At 37.8% G+C, this 16,538-nt stretch overlaps 1 protein-coding gene across 9 annotated transcripts in view; it reads left to right on the top strand.

Moving 5' to 3' along the window:
- BRCA1 (BRCA1 DNA repair associated) overlaps positions 1-16,538 on the top strand; it is a 71,260-nt gene that overhangs the window by 20,859 nt on the left and 33,863 nt on the right. For 3 of the 9 annotated variants that reach the window (XM_061144120.1, XM_061144118.1, XM_061144117.1), the window contains 5 exons: positions 416-521; positions 2,804-2,849; positions 3,846-3,922; positions 4,849-8,268; positions 8,639-8,727. In XM_061144120.1, the coding sequence (XP_061000103.1) occupies positions 416-521; positions 2,804-2,849; positions 3,846-3,922; positions 4,849-8,268; positions 8,639-8,727 (3,738 nt within the window). The remainder of the gene's footprint in view (positions 1-415; positions 522-2,803; positions 2,850-3,845; positions 3,923-4,848; positions 8,269-8,638; positions 8,728-16,538) is intronic. The other 6 variants (XM_061144126.1, XM_061144123.1, XM_061144121.1 and 3 more) reach the window with 3 other exon arrangements.

Genomic DNA, 16,538 nt, shown 5'->3' with positions numbered 1-16,538 from the left:
TTTAAAAATTTACTTTATCTTAGTTATCACCTCTGTTGTCAGATGTGATTAGAAGTGTATAATAAATCAATCTCATCCCCTTTCTACACTATAATATAAAGTATTAGTTTAAAATATGTTTTCCCCATAAAAAAAAGAAAGAGAATGAAAAGAAAAAATATGCTTTCCTTATCCTTAAAAAAAATTACACAGATGATACACATTTAAGTATAGAAAAATTTAGAACAACTGAGAGAGGGAGAAAGTATTCAAACCACACAAGACTCGTACATCTTGTTTGTGTAGTTTGCCAAGTGTTTTTTCGAGGTTAGCTCATTGACAACTGTCTGTTTGTTTTGTCCATAGCTTTGAGTTTCTCTTATGGAAAAAAAATGCACAGAACTGGCTAACGATTTGTTGATCATTTACTGCTTAGCAGGAAACTGGTCTTACTGTCGAACTCTCTAACCTTGGAATTGTAAGATCTCTGAGGACAAAGCAGCAGATACAATCTCAGAATAAGTCCGTCTACATTGAATTGGGTAAGAGTCTCAGATTTTGTAAGTTTAGAATAATAGTTGCTGGATTCCTTGTCTAAGAGTTCTATTAAAAACCTTGGTCACAATTTATGCAATAGCAGGGAGCCCTGGAAAGTAAGGATAAAATAATTTTACTAGCTATGATGTGTGATAAATAATGTAGAAAGATGCAGGTCTCGCTTTAAAGCACCTTACTTTATAAAGAGAACAAAAGGAAGGATATGTGGTTTTAAGTATGTGTAAACACACTTTGGAAAGATGGAGAGTAGGGCTAAGAAAGAACATGCTGGGTGGGCTATAGCATTTGGAGGGGTCTAAGATTAATTATACTAGACTGGAAAGACTTATCTAGACATTACCACCTACACCAAAACCTTTGACTGTGTGGATCACAACAAACTGGAAAATTCTTAGAGATGGGAATACCAAACCACCTTATCTACCTCCTAAGAAATTTGTATGCAGGTCAAGAAGCAACAGTTAGAACTGGACATGGAACTACAGACTGGTTCCAAATCGGGAAAGGAGTACATCAAGGCTGTATATTGTTACCCTGCTTATTTAACTTAAATGCAGAGTACATCATGCAAAATGCTGAGCTGGATGACTCACAAGCTAGAATCAAGATTGCCAGGAGAAATATCAATATGCACCCTTATAGCAGAAGGCAGAGAAGAACTAAAGAGCCTCTTGATAGTGAAAGAGGAGAGTGAAAAAGTTGGCTTAAAACTCAACATTCAAAAAGTTGAGATCATGGTATCTGGTCCCATCACTTCGTGGCAAATAGATGGGGAGACAGTGGAAACAGTGAGAGACTTTATTTTCTTGGGCTCCAAAATCACTGTAGATGGTGACTGCAGCCATGAAATTAAAAGACGCTTGCTCCTGGAAGAAAAGCTATGACCAACCTAGATAGCATATTAAAAAACAGAGACATTACTTTGTCAACAAAGGTCCGTGTAGTCAAAGCTCTGGTTTTTCCAGTAGTCATGTATGGATGTGAGAGTCAGACCATAAAGAAAGCTGAGTGCTGAAGAATTGATGCTTTGAACTGTGGTGTTGGAAAAGACTCTTGAGAATTCCTTGGACTGCAGGGAGATCCAACCAGTCAATCCTAAAGGAAATCAGTCCTGAATATTCATTGGATGGACTGATGCTGAAGCTCCAATACTTTGGCCACCAGATGCGAAGTACTGACTCATTTGAAAAGATGCTGATGCTGGGAAAGATTGAAGAAAGAGGAGAAGGGGATGACAGAGGGTGAGATGGTTGGATGGCATCACTGACTCAATGGACATGAGTTTGAGTAAGCTCTAGGAGTTGGTGATGGACAGGGAGGCCTGGCGTGCTGCAGTCCATGGGGTGGCAAAGAGTTGGACACAACTGAGTGACTGAACTGAACTGAATTGAAAATTAATTAGACTAGACTGGAAAGACTTCAGAACAGCTGAACTCAGTTCAAACAGGTCTCTCTATGCTTTATCCTGTAGAATATATTTATAATTGGAAAGAATGGCCCTCCTTTGGGCTCCCAGGCACCACCATATGTTTGCCATAGCACTTAGCAGATTCTTTAGAAATTTCTTGTATGTTTTCCCCTTTTAAGATCATAAGTTCCTAGACTACAGATGTTGCCTCATAAAAATAATTATAATAGACAATGTTTAGGAACACTTACTGTAGCCCAGGCACTGGGGTGTTTTACTTGTGTGACTCACATAGGATGTATGACAAACCTGAGGTGATTCCTACTCTTACACTATTTTATAGATGAGGCAATTTAAGGCACAGAGAGGTTAAGAAATTCTGCCAGGGTCGTAAAGCTAGTAAGTGACAGAGCCACAATTCACACCTGGGAATTCTGGCTTTAGAACCTGTACTTGTAGCCACAGTTCTGTATTGCCTGACATGTATCATTGTTCCTGCCCTGTAGTGTATGTGTGCTAAGTCACTTTAGTTGTGTCCAACTGTTTGTGACCCCATGGACTGTAACCCGCCAGGGTCCTCTGTCCATGGGATTCTCCAGGCAAGAATACTGGAGTGGGTTGCCATTTCCTCTTCCAGGAGATCTTCTTGACTCAGGGATCAAACCCGCATCATCTCCTGCATTGGTGGGTGTGTTCTTTACCACTAGCGACACATAGGAAGCCCTGCCTTGTACTGGTTGCTCAGTAAATATTCCTTGAAAATATGTTTTGCAACAAGTATAGTTTTTGAGTTTAACGCTTTCAATAAAAATCCTTTTATTGATTTCTTATTTGGGGGTCTTTGGGGAATTTTTTTAGGATCTGATTCTTCTGAAGACACAGTTAATAAGGCCAGTTACTTCAGGTGAGTCAAAGAGAGCCTTTTTCTATGAAGCTGGCATTTTCATATTTAGTTAATATTAAGGATTGATATTTCTTTAGGTTAGAATCATGGCATTGGAATAGACCTTAAAGATCATCTACTTTAACCTCCTTTTTTTTATAGCTGAGAAATATCCTTTTTGTTTCGTTGGTTTCTTAGTAAAGCATTTGAAAGAGTTTAAAGTAACAGTAGAACTCTGCACAGACTTGCTTCCAGCAGATGGCTGTGCTCTGGCTTAGTTCCTTGTGTACAACACTGTTGACTAAGTGGTGATTGTGGCTGCTGAAAACATTACTCAGTTTTCAATTTTTTCCTTCCACTGTTCCTTAATTCTGTCTGTAACTCAGACTTTGTCTACATCAATTAAACATAATTTGCAAGCAGCCCCAAAGTGGATTACTTGTTAAATTGCTTTCCTTAGGAATTATTGCATGACCCTAAGATCTGTGATGGCTTGTCTGAACTATGATAATGTCACTGTCAATGAGGTTTTGTTTGCAAGTGACATTTTCCTGATCGCCCGATTGGGAGAAAATGGTTTTTAGCTTGAAAAAAAAGCCCAGAAGGCCATATTGCAAAGTAATATGTTCTTTGCATTCTAGTGGAATGTCTGTTCCATCCCAGTGCTCCCTTTGTTTAGGTAACTGTGCTTGTCTTTTCATTAATACACACTTTAGGTTTTGTTGGTTTTTTCTTTACTATCTTTTAATGATTATTCAACTGTCATTTAACTTTTGGTTCTTATTTGTATGTCCATAAAGCAATGTTCTATACTCCTGCTCTGATTTTTGTGTTCTGTCTTTGACCATTTCATTTTGACTAAAAGTTGCCAAAGGAAAGTGCTGATTTCAGAAAGTGAATCAAATCAATCAGCTTATCACAACCCTACCTAGCAGAGCTAAAATACTTGATTGTTTGACAACCCTGTGCACATATAAACTACTGTTTTTCACTAAGGCTTGTGTCTTTTCCCTATAGTGTGGGAGAACATGAATTGTTAGAAATCACCCCTCAAGGAGCCAAGGCAGAGACCAATTTGAATCCTGCAAAAAAGGGTAATGGCAAGTCTTGTAACTCCACAGACACTAAAGAGAGAGAATAGGTAGATACAGTACTGTAATTGGAGTATTTTGAAGAACCATTCGGAACATTTTTATAATTTACAATATGTCTTGGCAGAGTTAGAATATGGTGCTTTCTCAGATGTCACAGTACAGCCTAATCTATTTGAATGGCACTAGACCAGTGTGGTTATACTAGTACCCTATGTGATTGGTTGTTGTCTTTTTACTTTCAATTGCTGTGTTTGTGTTTCATATTTTGCTTACTAGTACTCAGATACAGGGAGTATGAGTCTGAAGACAGAATGTTATATGTCTGATGCCCAAACTGCTATTTTTTTTAATTGAAATATAGTTGATTTACAACATTGTGTTGATTTCTGCTGCACAGCAGAGTGATTCAGTTATATGTATATATAAAATACACATTCTTTTTTTTTTCCACGTTCTTTTCTATTATAGTTTATCACAGGATATTGAATATAGTTCCCTGTGCTATACAGTAAGACCTTATTATTTATTTATTCTATATATGCTAGTTTGTATCTACTAACTACAAACTCCCCCTCCATCCCTCTTCCAACTCCCTTCCCTCTTAGCAACCACTTGTCTGTTCTCTGTGTCTCTGAGTCTCAAACTGCTTTTAATTCACTGTTAGAGGTTAGGGAAATAGAAGGTGTAATTTATGAGTAGGGAGAATTCTGAAATTAAACTTTTAATTATTTTGAGCAGAAATAATGAGAATCTAGACAAATAGGAATTAAGCAAAAGAGTATGAGCTACATCTTCAGTATACTTGGTAGTCTGAGATTAGCCAGTTTCTTCATTACCCTCCAACCAAGTTACAAAGTTGTATTAAGTACATATTGTTTTCATAGTAATTCAGTTTTTAAGCACCTTGTTGTTGTTGTTTTTTCCAGCTGCTTGTGAGTTTTCTGAGAAGGACATAACAAATACTGAACATCATCAGTTCAGTATTAAAGATCTGATCACCACCCATAAGCATGCAACTGAGACGCATCCGGAAAACTATCAGGGTATTTCTGTTTCAAACTTTCACGTGGAGCCATGTGGCACAGATACTCGTGCCAGCTCATTACAGCATGAGAACAGCAGTTTATTGCTCACTGAAAACAGACTGAATGTAGAAAAGGCTGAATTCTGTAATGAAAGCAAACAGCCTGTCTTAGGAAAGAGCCAACAGAGCAGATGGGCTGAAAGTAAGGGCACATGTAAGGATAGGCAGATTCCCAACACTGGGAAAAAGATAGTTCTGAATGCTGATCCCCTCTACAGAAGAAAAGAACTGCATAAGCAGAAACCTGCATGCCCTAACAGTCCTGGAGATTCCCAAGATGTTCCTTGGGTAACCCTGAATAATAGCATACAGAAAGTTAATGAATGGTTTTCCAGAAGTGATGAAATATTAACTTCTGATGACTCATGCGATGGTGGGTCTGAATCAAATAATGAAGTAGCTGGTGCAGTGGAAATTCCAAATAAAGTTGATGGATATTCAGGTTCTTCAGAGAAAATCGACTTAATGGCCAGTGATCCTCATGGTACTTTAATACATGAAAGAGTCCACTCCAAACCAGTAGAGAGTAATATTGAAGATAAAATATTTGGGAAAACCTATCGGAGGAAGTCAAGTTTCCCTAACTTCAGCCACGTAGCTGAAGATCTAATTATAGGCACGTTTACTGTAGAACCTCAGATAACACAAGAGCAGCCCCTCACAAATAAACTAAAGTGTAAAAGGAGAGGTACATCAGGCCTTCAGCCTGAGGATTTTATCAAGAAAGTCGATTTGACAATTGTTCCAAAGACTCCTGAAAAGATGATTGAGGGAACTGACCAAACAGAGCAGAAAGGTCATGGGATGAATATTACTAGTGATGGTCATGAGAATAAAACAAAACGTGATTATGTTCAGAAAGAGCAAAACGCTAACCCAACAGAATCATTGGAAAAAGAATCTGTTTTCAGAACTAAGGCTGAACCTATAAGCATCAGTGTAAGCAATATGGAACTAGAATTGAATATCCACAGTTCAAAAGCACCTAAGAATAGGCTGAAGAGGAAGTCCTCTACCAGGAAAATTCCTGAACTTGAACTAGTAGTCAGTAGAAACCCAAGTCCACCTAATCATACTGAGCTACCAATTGATAGCTGTTCTAGCAGTGAAGAGATGAAGAAAAAACATTCTAGCCAAATGCCAGTCAGGCAGGGCCAAAAGCTTCAACTCATGGGAGATAAAGAACCTATAGCTGGAGCCAAGAAGAGTAACAAAGCATATGAACAAATAAATAAAAGACTTGGTAGTGATGCCTTTCCAGAAATAAATTTAGCAAACACACCTGGTTATTTTACTAACTGTTCTAGTTCTAATAAACTTGAAGAGTTTGTTCATCCTAGCATTCAAAGAGAGGAGAATCTAGGAACAATTCAAGTGTCAAATAGTACCAAAGACCCCAAAGATCTGATATTAAGAGAAGGAAAAGCTTTGCAAATTGAAAGATCTGTAGAGAGTACCAATATTTCCTTGGTTCCTGATACTGATTATAGCACTCAGGATAGTATCTCATTACTGGAAGCTAACACCCCAGAGAAGGCAAAGACTGCATCAAATCCTTGTGTGAGTCTGTGTGCAGCAATCGAAAACCCCAAGGAACTTATCCATGGGGATTTTAAAGGTACCAAAAACGACACAGAGGGCTTTCAGGATCTACTGGGACATGACGTTAACTGCGTCATTCAGGAGACAAGCGGAGAAATGGAAGACAGTGAACTTGATACACAGTATTTGCAGAATACGTTCAAGGTTTCAAAGCGTCAGACATTTGCTCTGTTTTCAAATCCAGGAAATCCACAAAAGGAATGTACCACAGTCTTTGCCCACTCGGGGTCCTTAAGAGATCAAAGTCCAAGAGACCCCCTCAAATGCAGGCAAAAAGAAGACAGTCGGGGAAAGAATGAATCTAAAAGCCAGCATGTGCAGGCCATTTGTACAACAGTGCACTTTCCTGTGGCTGGTCAGAAAGATAGGACGCTGGGTGACGATGCCAAATGTAGTGCAAAAGAAGTAACTAGGCTTTGTCAGTCATCACAGTTGAGAGGCCACAAAACTGAACTTGTTTTTGCAAATAAACATGGGATTTCAGAAAAAACATTTCTTATACCATCACTTTCTCCCATCAAGTCATCTGTTAAAACCGTATGTAAGAAAAGCCCATCAGAGAAGTTTGAGGAACCTGTAATGTCACCTGAAAGAACGCGGGGAAGTGAGAGCATCATTCAAAGTGCAGTGAGCACAGTCAGTCAAAATAACATTCAAGAAAGCACTTTTAAAGAAGTCAGCTCAAGCAGTGTTAATGAAGTAGGTTCCAGTACTAATGAAGTAGGCTCTAGTATTAATGAAGTAGGTTCCAGTGGTGAAAACATTCAAGCAGAACCAGGTAGAAACAGAGAACCTAAATTAAGAGCTTTACTCAAATTAGGTCTTATGCAACCTGAAGTCTATAAGCAAAGTCTTCCTGTAAGTAACTGTCACCATCCTGAAATAAAAAGGCAAGGAGAAAATGAGGAAATGCTTCAGGCTGTTAAGGCAGATTTCTCCCCATGTCTAATTTCAGATAATCTCGAACAACCTATGGGAAGCTGTCATGCTTCTCAGGTTTGTTCTGAGACACCTGACAACTTGTTAAATGATGATGAAATAAAAGAAAATAGCCACTTTGCTGAAAGTGACATTAAGGAAAGATCTGCTGTTTTTAGTGAAAGTGTCCAAAAAGGAGAATTCAGAGGGAGCCCTGGCCCTTTCACCCATACACATTTGGCTCAGGATCACCAAAGAGGGGCTGGAAAACTGGAGTCAGAAGAGATTGTGTCTAGTGAGGATGAAGAGCTTCCCTGCTTCCAACAATTATTGTTTGGTAAAGTAACCAATACACTGTCTCCATCTACCGGACGTAACACTGTTGCCAGTGAGGGTCTGTCTAAGGAAACAGAGGAGAACCTAGAATCATTGAAGAGTGGCTTAAATGACTGCAGTGGCCAGGTAATATCAGCCAAGGCGTCCCAGGAACATCACCTTAATGAGGAAGCGAGATGTTCTAGTAGCTTATTTTCCTCACAGTGCAGTGCAATGGAAGACTTGACCACTAATACAAACACCCAGGATCCTTTCTTGATGTTTGAGCATCCTTCCAAACAAGTGTATCAGTCTGAAAGCGAGGAATTTCTGAGTGACAAGGAATTGGTTTCAGATGATGAAGAAAGGGAAACCGGCTTGGAAGAAGATAGTTGCCAAGAAGAGCAGAGTGTGGATTCAGACTTAGGTATTGGAACCAAGTTTTTGTGTTTGCCCCCGTCTGTTTTGTAGAAATGAGCTAAATGTCTGTGCCTTTGGGGGAGCACATTTTACAGTTTCCAAGCACAGTGAAAGTAACTGTTTCTTAAACTTTAAACATGTTCCTCCCAGGGTGCTTTTCCTTTAAAAAGTCCATTACCCAGCTAGAACATTTTTTCTATTTGAATGAGATTTAAGGCCCTAATTACTGGCAGACTTACATCTGGTTTTCATTATGATTTCTTAGAGGAAATCCATCTGGGTGTCCCCAAAGAGTATAATCATTTTGTGACATGAAAGTGAATTTTGTCCTGCCATCTTTTTTTTACATCTGAATCTATTTTTTATTATCATTTAAGGTGAAGCAGCATCCAACCATGTGAGTGAAACAAGCCTCTCTGAAGACTCTGTGGGGCTGTCTTCTCAGAGTGATATCTTAACCACTCAGGTAAAAAGCACAAGGGGATGTGTGTGCAGTGTTCTTTGCATTCACTGCTATGCCTCCTGCCTTCTTACGTTTGCTTACATCATCCCTTAGAATTAATGGTATAACAGATGTGTGTGGGATCTAGTCTCCTCAAATTGGATTGTAAATACCCAGATGGGATACATGCTACCTTCTGTCTCACACACACACACTTACCAGTTTGTTCACGGCAGAACATTAAATACTGAACTTAATGAGAAAGTGAAACCTTTGAAACTCATTTGCCCTATAGCAAAAATGTATGTGAAAGCACTACTGTATCAGACAGAGGGGTGTGTTTCTTCTCAGTACCAAATTGTTACCTACAGAGTTCTCTTCTTATTAGAGACTATCTAACCTTTCACTGTTTGATGAATATTTCTTTCTGTTTTTTCTTTGTTAATCAGCTAGTTATTTGTTCTTTAGTGCTGATAAGTCATATTTTTTTAGAATAACATACACAATTTTACTCCCTGTACCTAGTGGTCAACATCCAATATTTTGGTTACATGTGAAGAGTGTAACAGCTTTGTCATATCTACAGCATTTGGTAACGTAGCCATTTCAGTGTTCCTGGCAGAACAGTCTCCTAGAAAAAAGCCTTCTCTACTGAAAATTGACATCATAGTCCTCACAGAACCTGGCTTTGTCTCCTAATTTTTATATTGTAGAAGTGGCACCAAACTTTTCAAGTTCTTATATTCAAAAATTCAGGCTCATCTCAGCTTATTTTTTTAGAGTACAAGCACAGTGGTTGCTGGTGTGATACTAAAGAGAGTTCTGTACCTGCCTGTGTTACTTATTTCTGAACTATGATATACACATTCTTTATTTTTTTCCTCTATTCTATTTTTTTTTATTTTGGCTGCATTGGGTTTTTGTTGCAGCCTGTAGGCTTAGTTGCCCTGCAACATGTGGGATCTTAGTTCCCAACCAGGGATCAAACGTACATCCCCTGCACTGGAAGGCAGATTCTTAACCACTAGACTGCCAGGGAAGTCCCAATGCACATTCTTAAGGTGGAGATATCTGGACTACCTGGAATCATCCTGCCCTGACTTCTTTTTCTCACCAAATCTTAAATACACCTTCAGCTACTAGCAAGTGAATGACTTTTTTTTTTCCTGAACTTCCTGAAATGCCAGATTAGTTAAAACAGAAAAGCCATATAAAGTTATATATGTGCATCATAGAAAACCTAGAAAATACAAATAAATAAAAATCATTCATGGAAGAACCTTGAAAATATCATTAAGTGAAATAAGCCAGGTACCAAAGGACAAATAGTGTATGATTCTACTTTTATGAGGGGCCTAGAATAGTTAAATACATAGAGACAGAAAGTGGAACTTGGGGGTGGGAGGAGGGGAAGTTATCCCTTAATGGGCCCAGGGTTTCAATTTGGGATGGTGAAAAAGATATGGAGATAGATACTGATGATGGTTGGACAACAATATGAATATACTTTATGCCACTAAACTATATACTTAGGGATGGTATATTTTATCACAGTTTTAAAACTCACCCAAAGAGAATGGTTCAGTAAGTTTTAACATTTTTCTCTGGAAGCATACACAAAAGATAGGTAATAGAAGTTGCCTTCAGGTGGGGAAATAGATGATTAACAGAAGGAGAAAGCCTTATTTTTCTCTGAATATCCTTTTTTGTCTTGAATTTTATATCATGCCCTTGTATTAGTTATTTTTAAAATTAAGTTCTGTGAGTTAAAAATCATTACTATTAACTTATTGGCATATATTCTTCCATTCTTCCTATTGTACACAAGGGTATGTGTTGTGTGTATACCTTATTGTTAAAAATCATTCAGTTATATATTTCAATTTAAAAATTTTTTAAAATAATTGAGTTAATACTTTACACACTTACATTGGTTTTTTAATTAATTTATTTTAATTGGAGGCTAATTACTTTACAGTGTTGTGATGGTTTTTGCCACACATTGATATGAATCAGCCATGGGTATACATGCATCCCCCATCCAGAACCCCCCTCCCACCTCCCTCCCCAACCCATCCCTCTGGGTGGTCCAATTGCACTGACTTTGAGTGCCTTGTTTCATTCATCAAACTTAGACTGGTCATCTGTTTCACAAATGGTAATATATATGTTTCAATGCTATTCTCTCAAAACATCCCACCCTCGCCTTCTCGCACAGAGTCCAAAAGTCTGTTCTTTATATCTGTGTCTCTTTTACTGTCTCACATATAGGGTCATCATTACCATCTTTCTAAATTCCATATATATGTGTTAATAAAATGTATTGGTGCTTTTCTTTCTGACTTACTTCACTCTCTATAATAGGCTCCAGTTTCATCCACCTCATTAGAACTGATTCAAATGCGTTCTTTTTAATAGCTAAGTAATATTCCATTGTGTATATATACCACAACTTTCTTATCCATTCGTCTGCTGATGGACATCTAGGTTGCTTCCATGTCCTAGCTATCGTAAACAAGTATTGTTAAGTGCAGCGATGAACATTGGGGTACACATGTCTCTTTTCAATTTTGGTTTCCTCAGTGTGTATGCCCAGCAGTGGCATTGCTGGGTGGTATGGCAGTTCTATTTCCAGTTTTTTAAGGAATCTCCACACTGTTCTCCAGAGTGGCTATACTAGTTTGCTTTCCCACCAACAGTGTAAGAGGGTTCCCTTTTCTCCACACCCTCTCCAGCATTTATTGTTTGTAGACTTTTTGATAGCAGCCATTCTGACCGGTGTGAGGTGGTACCACATTGTGGTTTTGATTTGCGTTTCTCTGATAATGAGTGATGTTGAGCATCTTTTCATGTGTTTGTTAGCCATTTGTATATCTTCTTGGGAGAAATGTCTGTTTAGTTCTTTGGCCCATTTTTTGGTTGGGTTGAAAATCAATTTGATTGGGTTGACAGTTATTTTTCTGATATTGAGCTGCTTGTATATTTTTTAGATTAATTCTTTGTCAGTTGCTTCGTTTGCTATTATTTTCTCTCATTCTGAAGGCTGTCTTTTCACCTTGCTTATTCATTGTGCAAAAGCTTTTTAAGTTTAATTAGGTCCCATTTGTTTATTTTTTTTATTTTCACTACTTTGGGAGGTGGGTCATAGAGGATCTTGCTGTGGTTTATGTCAGAGTGTTTTGCCTATGTTTTCCTCTAGGAGTTTTATAGTTTCTGGTCTTACATTTAAATCTTTAATCCATTTTGAATTTATTTTTGTGTATGGTGTTAAAAAGTGTTCTAGTTTCATATCTTTTACAGGTGGTTGACCAGTTTTCTCAGCACCACTTGTTAAAGAGATTGGTTTTTCTGCATTGTATATTTTTGCCTCCTTTGTCAAAGATAAGATGTCCATAGATGCGTGGATTTACATCTGGGCTTTCTATTTTGTTCCACTGATCTATATATTTCTGTCTTTGTGCCAGGACCATACTGTCTTGATGACTTTAGCTTTGTAGTATTGTCTGAAGTTAGGCAGGTTGATTCTTCCAGTTCCATTCTTCTTTCTCAAGATTGCTTTGGCTGTTCCCTACAAGTTTTGAAATTATTCTAGTTCTGTGAAAAATACTGGTAGCTTGATAGGGATTGCGTTGAATCTATAGATTGCTTTGAGTAATATACTCATTTTCACTATATTGATTCTTCCAATCCATGAACATGGTATATTTCTCCATCTGTTTGTGTCATCTTTAATTTCTTTCATCATTGTCTTACAGTTTTCTATATATAGGTCTTTTGTTTCTTTAGGTAGATTTATTCCTAAGTTTTTTATTCTTTTTGTTGCAATAGTGAGTGGGATTGTTGCCTTAATTTCTCTTTCTGTTTTTTCATTGTTAGTGTATAAGAATGCAAGGAATTTCTGTGTATTAATTTTATATCCTGCAACTTTACTATATTCATTGATTAGCTCTAGTAATTTTCTGGTGGTGTCCTTAGGGTTTTCTATGTAGAGGATCATGTCTTCTCCAAACAGTGAGAGTTTTACTTCTTCTTTTCTAACCTGGATTCCTTTTGTTTCTTTTTCCTCTCTGATTGCTATGGCTGACTTCCAAAACTATGTTGAATAGTAGTAGTGAGAGTGGGCACCCTTGTCTTGTTCCTGACTTTAGGGGAAATGCTTTCAGTTTTTCGCCATTGAGGCTAATGTTTGCTGTGGGTTTATCATATATGGCTTTTATTATCTTGAGGTATGTTCCTTCTATGCCTGCTTTCTGGAGAGTTTTTATCATAAATGGGTGTTGGATTTTATCAAAGACTTTCTCTGCATCTACTGAGATAATTGTATGGGTTTTATCTTTCAGTTTGTTAATGTGGTGTCACACATTGATTGATTTGTGAATGTTGAAGAATCCTTGCATCCCTGGGATAAAGCCCACTTGGTCATGATGTATGATCTTTATAATATGTTGTTGGGATCTGTTTGCTAGAATTTTGTTGAGGATTTTTGCATCTATGTTTATCAGTGATATTGGCCTGTAGTTTTCTTTTTTTGTGGCATCTTTGTTGGGTTTTGGTATTAGTGTGATGGTGGCCTCATAGAATGAGTTTGGGAGTTTACCTTCCTCTGCAATTTTCTGGAAGAGTTTGAGTAGGATAGGTGTTAACTCTTCTCTAAATTTTTGGTAGAATTCACCTGTGAAGTCATCTGGTCCTAGACTTTTGTTTGTTGGAAGATTGTTTATTCAATTTCTGTGCTTGTGATGGGTCTGTTAAGATTTTCTATTTCTTCCTGGTTCAGTTTTGCAAGGTTATACTTTTCTAAGAACTCCTCCATTTCTTCCAAATTGTCCATTTAATTGGCATATAGTTGCTGATATTAGTCTCTTATGATCCTTTGTATTTCTGTGTTGCCTGTTGTGATTTCTCCCTTTTCATTTCTGATTCTATTGATTTGACTCTTCTACCTTTTTTTCTTGATAAGTCTGGCTAATGGTTTGCCTATTTTATTTATCTTCTCAAAGAATCAGCTTTTAGTTTTGTTGATTTTTGCTATAGTCTTCTTTGTTTCTTTTTCATTTATTTCTGCTCTGATTTTTATGATTTCTTTCCTTCTACTAACCCTGGGATTCTTCATTTCTTCTTTTTCTAGTTGCTATAGGTATAAAGTTAGGTTATTTATTTGATTTTTCTTTTGTTTCTTGAGGTAAGCTTGTATTGCTATGAACCTTCCCCATAGCACTGCTTTTACTGAATCCCATAGGTTTGGAGTTGTCGTGTTTTCATTTGTTTCTATGCATATTTTGATTTCCTTTTTTATTTCTTCTGTGATTTGTTGGTTATTCAGAAGCATGTTCTTTAGCCTCCATATGTTTGTATTTTTAGTGGTTTTTTCCCTGTAGTTGACCTCTAATCTTACTGCATTGTGACCAGAGAAAAGGTGCTTGAAATGATTTCAATTTTTTTTTAATTTACCAAGGCCTTATATTGTTTTTACTATGTCACTAAATTTTCTTCAGTGAAAATTTGAATTCAGGGTTGAATATGAGGGTTTCAGGGCAATATATACAGTTTGCTATCATGTACAGCACTGTAATCTTATTGTGATAACTAAATAATTTGCCCATATCCCCAGTGACTTCCTTAGTATGGAATTTTGGTGTTTGACACATGTTATTAATTCTTCTTCAGAAAGAACAAATCAAGCTGTGCTCTTCCAGCCCTGGTAATAATTGGTAGCTCCCATTTTCCTATACCTTGGCCAGCACTGGGTAGTATCAAGTTTTAAACTTCTAAGTCTTGGCATTGCTCTGAGGACTGTAGGTAGAGGGCTTGTCTTATCCTGCCTATTTTATACATGGAGCAAATCCCTCTAGGACTGAAGCCTTCTGGAGTCAGACCACTGCCTGTTCTCTGCCTGAACTGTCGCCAGTATTCTCCACTTCTGCAGGATTGCCACGGTGACTTAATTAATGAAAGGATTTAGGAGGCCTTTTCTTTTATATCTTTTTTGGCCATGCTCTGCGGCTTGCAGGATCTTAGTTCCCCAACTGGGGATCTAACCTGTGCCTGCTGCAATGCGAGCATAGTCTTAACCACTGGACCACCAAGGAATTTCCTAGGAAGCCTTTTCTCTGTTTTCAAGTCCTATGATCTTTTCTGGGTGTGGGTTTGGGGCTCTGTCAACATGGCTTTCACCTTTTTATACCTTGTGTTTTATAGTTGTGTCTGGTTTCTGATTCCATCTGCTTTAGCCATATTGTGGAATATATGACATTCAATAAACTAAACTATCTCCTTGTTTTCTATATTTCTGATCTTACTCCTAGAGATGTATCTATTTGTTCAAGATTCATTTTGTAAAGTGTTTTTATCAAGCATCTACCCAAAACAGAGCCAAAGTCAGATTTCAGGGCTAATTTAAATTTAGAGTAGTGCCAACAAGCAAAATGATTGAAGTGGGATCTTTTCCTAAAGTCTGTTTATACAGAACTGGGGTGACACATTTAGGGGATAAATGCTAATTCAGTATCATTAGTGTCTGTTCTTTATCAAAGACTGATTAACTAAATTCATTAATTCATGTCTGCATTAAACACTTACTAACTGCTTACTGTCTGCTGGGTGTTTTGAATACAAGAATGCTTAAGGAAGAATTCTTCCCACCTCGGAGAGTCAAGTATTACACTTTGGTATACTAATACATCAGCAATATAAATGCAGTAGACTGAGGAATTATGTTCCTGGTAGGAGATGTATTATTAGTGGGGACTTCCAAAGGAGATATTCAAGCTGGACCTTAAAAGATGAGAAAAATTTTTTTTCCAGGTGGGAAGAGAAGGGAGGCATTAAATCGAGGCAAAGACACAGAAGCATGAAATGCTCAGGAAGCACAAAATTGTGACTGAAAAATAGGGCATATGTGGTGGTTTGGGGAGAAATAAGAGGTAAGATCAGAGTATGAAGGCCTATTTTGAATCTGTACTTAGGAATTTATCATGAGAGCAGTAACAAGTAATAATTATATAGTATTCAGAAAGTGTTAACTTACTATCTGATCAGTGGCAACTACTAAGCTCCTAATTAGAAAAGAAGAGATCTGATAAGCATGGCTTTTAGGGAACCTTAGCTGTAGTGAAAGTAGAGATCAGAGTAGCAGAGTAGAAATAGATAAGAAAAGTAGGACTAATTCAAGAAACATAATTCTAATCAGGAAAACTTGGTAACCAATTTGGGTTTAGTCTGCCAAATGTATCTGGCCAGTTGCCTATAGGGGAATTTGTCTAAGCTATGAAGTAATTGCTTTGGAAAAACCTAAAGGAAAGTTATCTACCTTTATTATCCCATTACTGTTAATATTTTCTGATTTTCTAACCTATTTAATGGCCACAGAAGTTAGAGGTGATGACCATGACAGTAGTGACCAATAGAGCTCCTGAACCTCATCTGATATCTGCGATTTTATCCCAGATTACTGTGGTGAGCCCTTGACTAGGATCCAGTCAGTGATGGAACTACTCAGAAGTACCACGTGGTGGCAATGGTGCTGCTGTGGACACTGGCAGCACGGCAGTCTCAGGGTAGCAGTAGAAGCCTTCGTGGAGCAGGGAATGCATTTACCAGTCATGAAAACCTCCTAAAAACTGTGAATTCAGTGTAGCGGAAGAAAGTAGATGACTTGTTTTTAGTAGAGGGCAAAGTCATTTGCAAGGATCTGAGGAAGAAACAGGGTGAAGCAATTTGTATTTCCCCAGGGTTTGCTGGCAGCCATACATGCTCCTAAAAGTAATGAAGAAATGTACATTTTGTGACTTCCCTGGTGGTACAGTAGATAAGAATCGACCTGCCAGTGAAGGGTT

This window comes from Dama dama, chromosome 5 (genome assembly GCF_033118175.1).
Source record: "Dama dama isolate Ldn47 chromosome 5, ASM3311817v1, whole genome shotgun sequence".
In the NCBI taxonomy this organism is placed as follows: domain Eukaryota; kingdom Metazoa; phylum Chordata; class Mammalia; order Artiodactyla; family Cervidae; genus Dama; species Dama dama.
The sequence above is the reverse complement of the archived record's forward strand: the minus strand, read 5'-3'. Positions and strand labels throughout refer to the sequence as shown.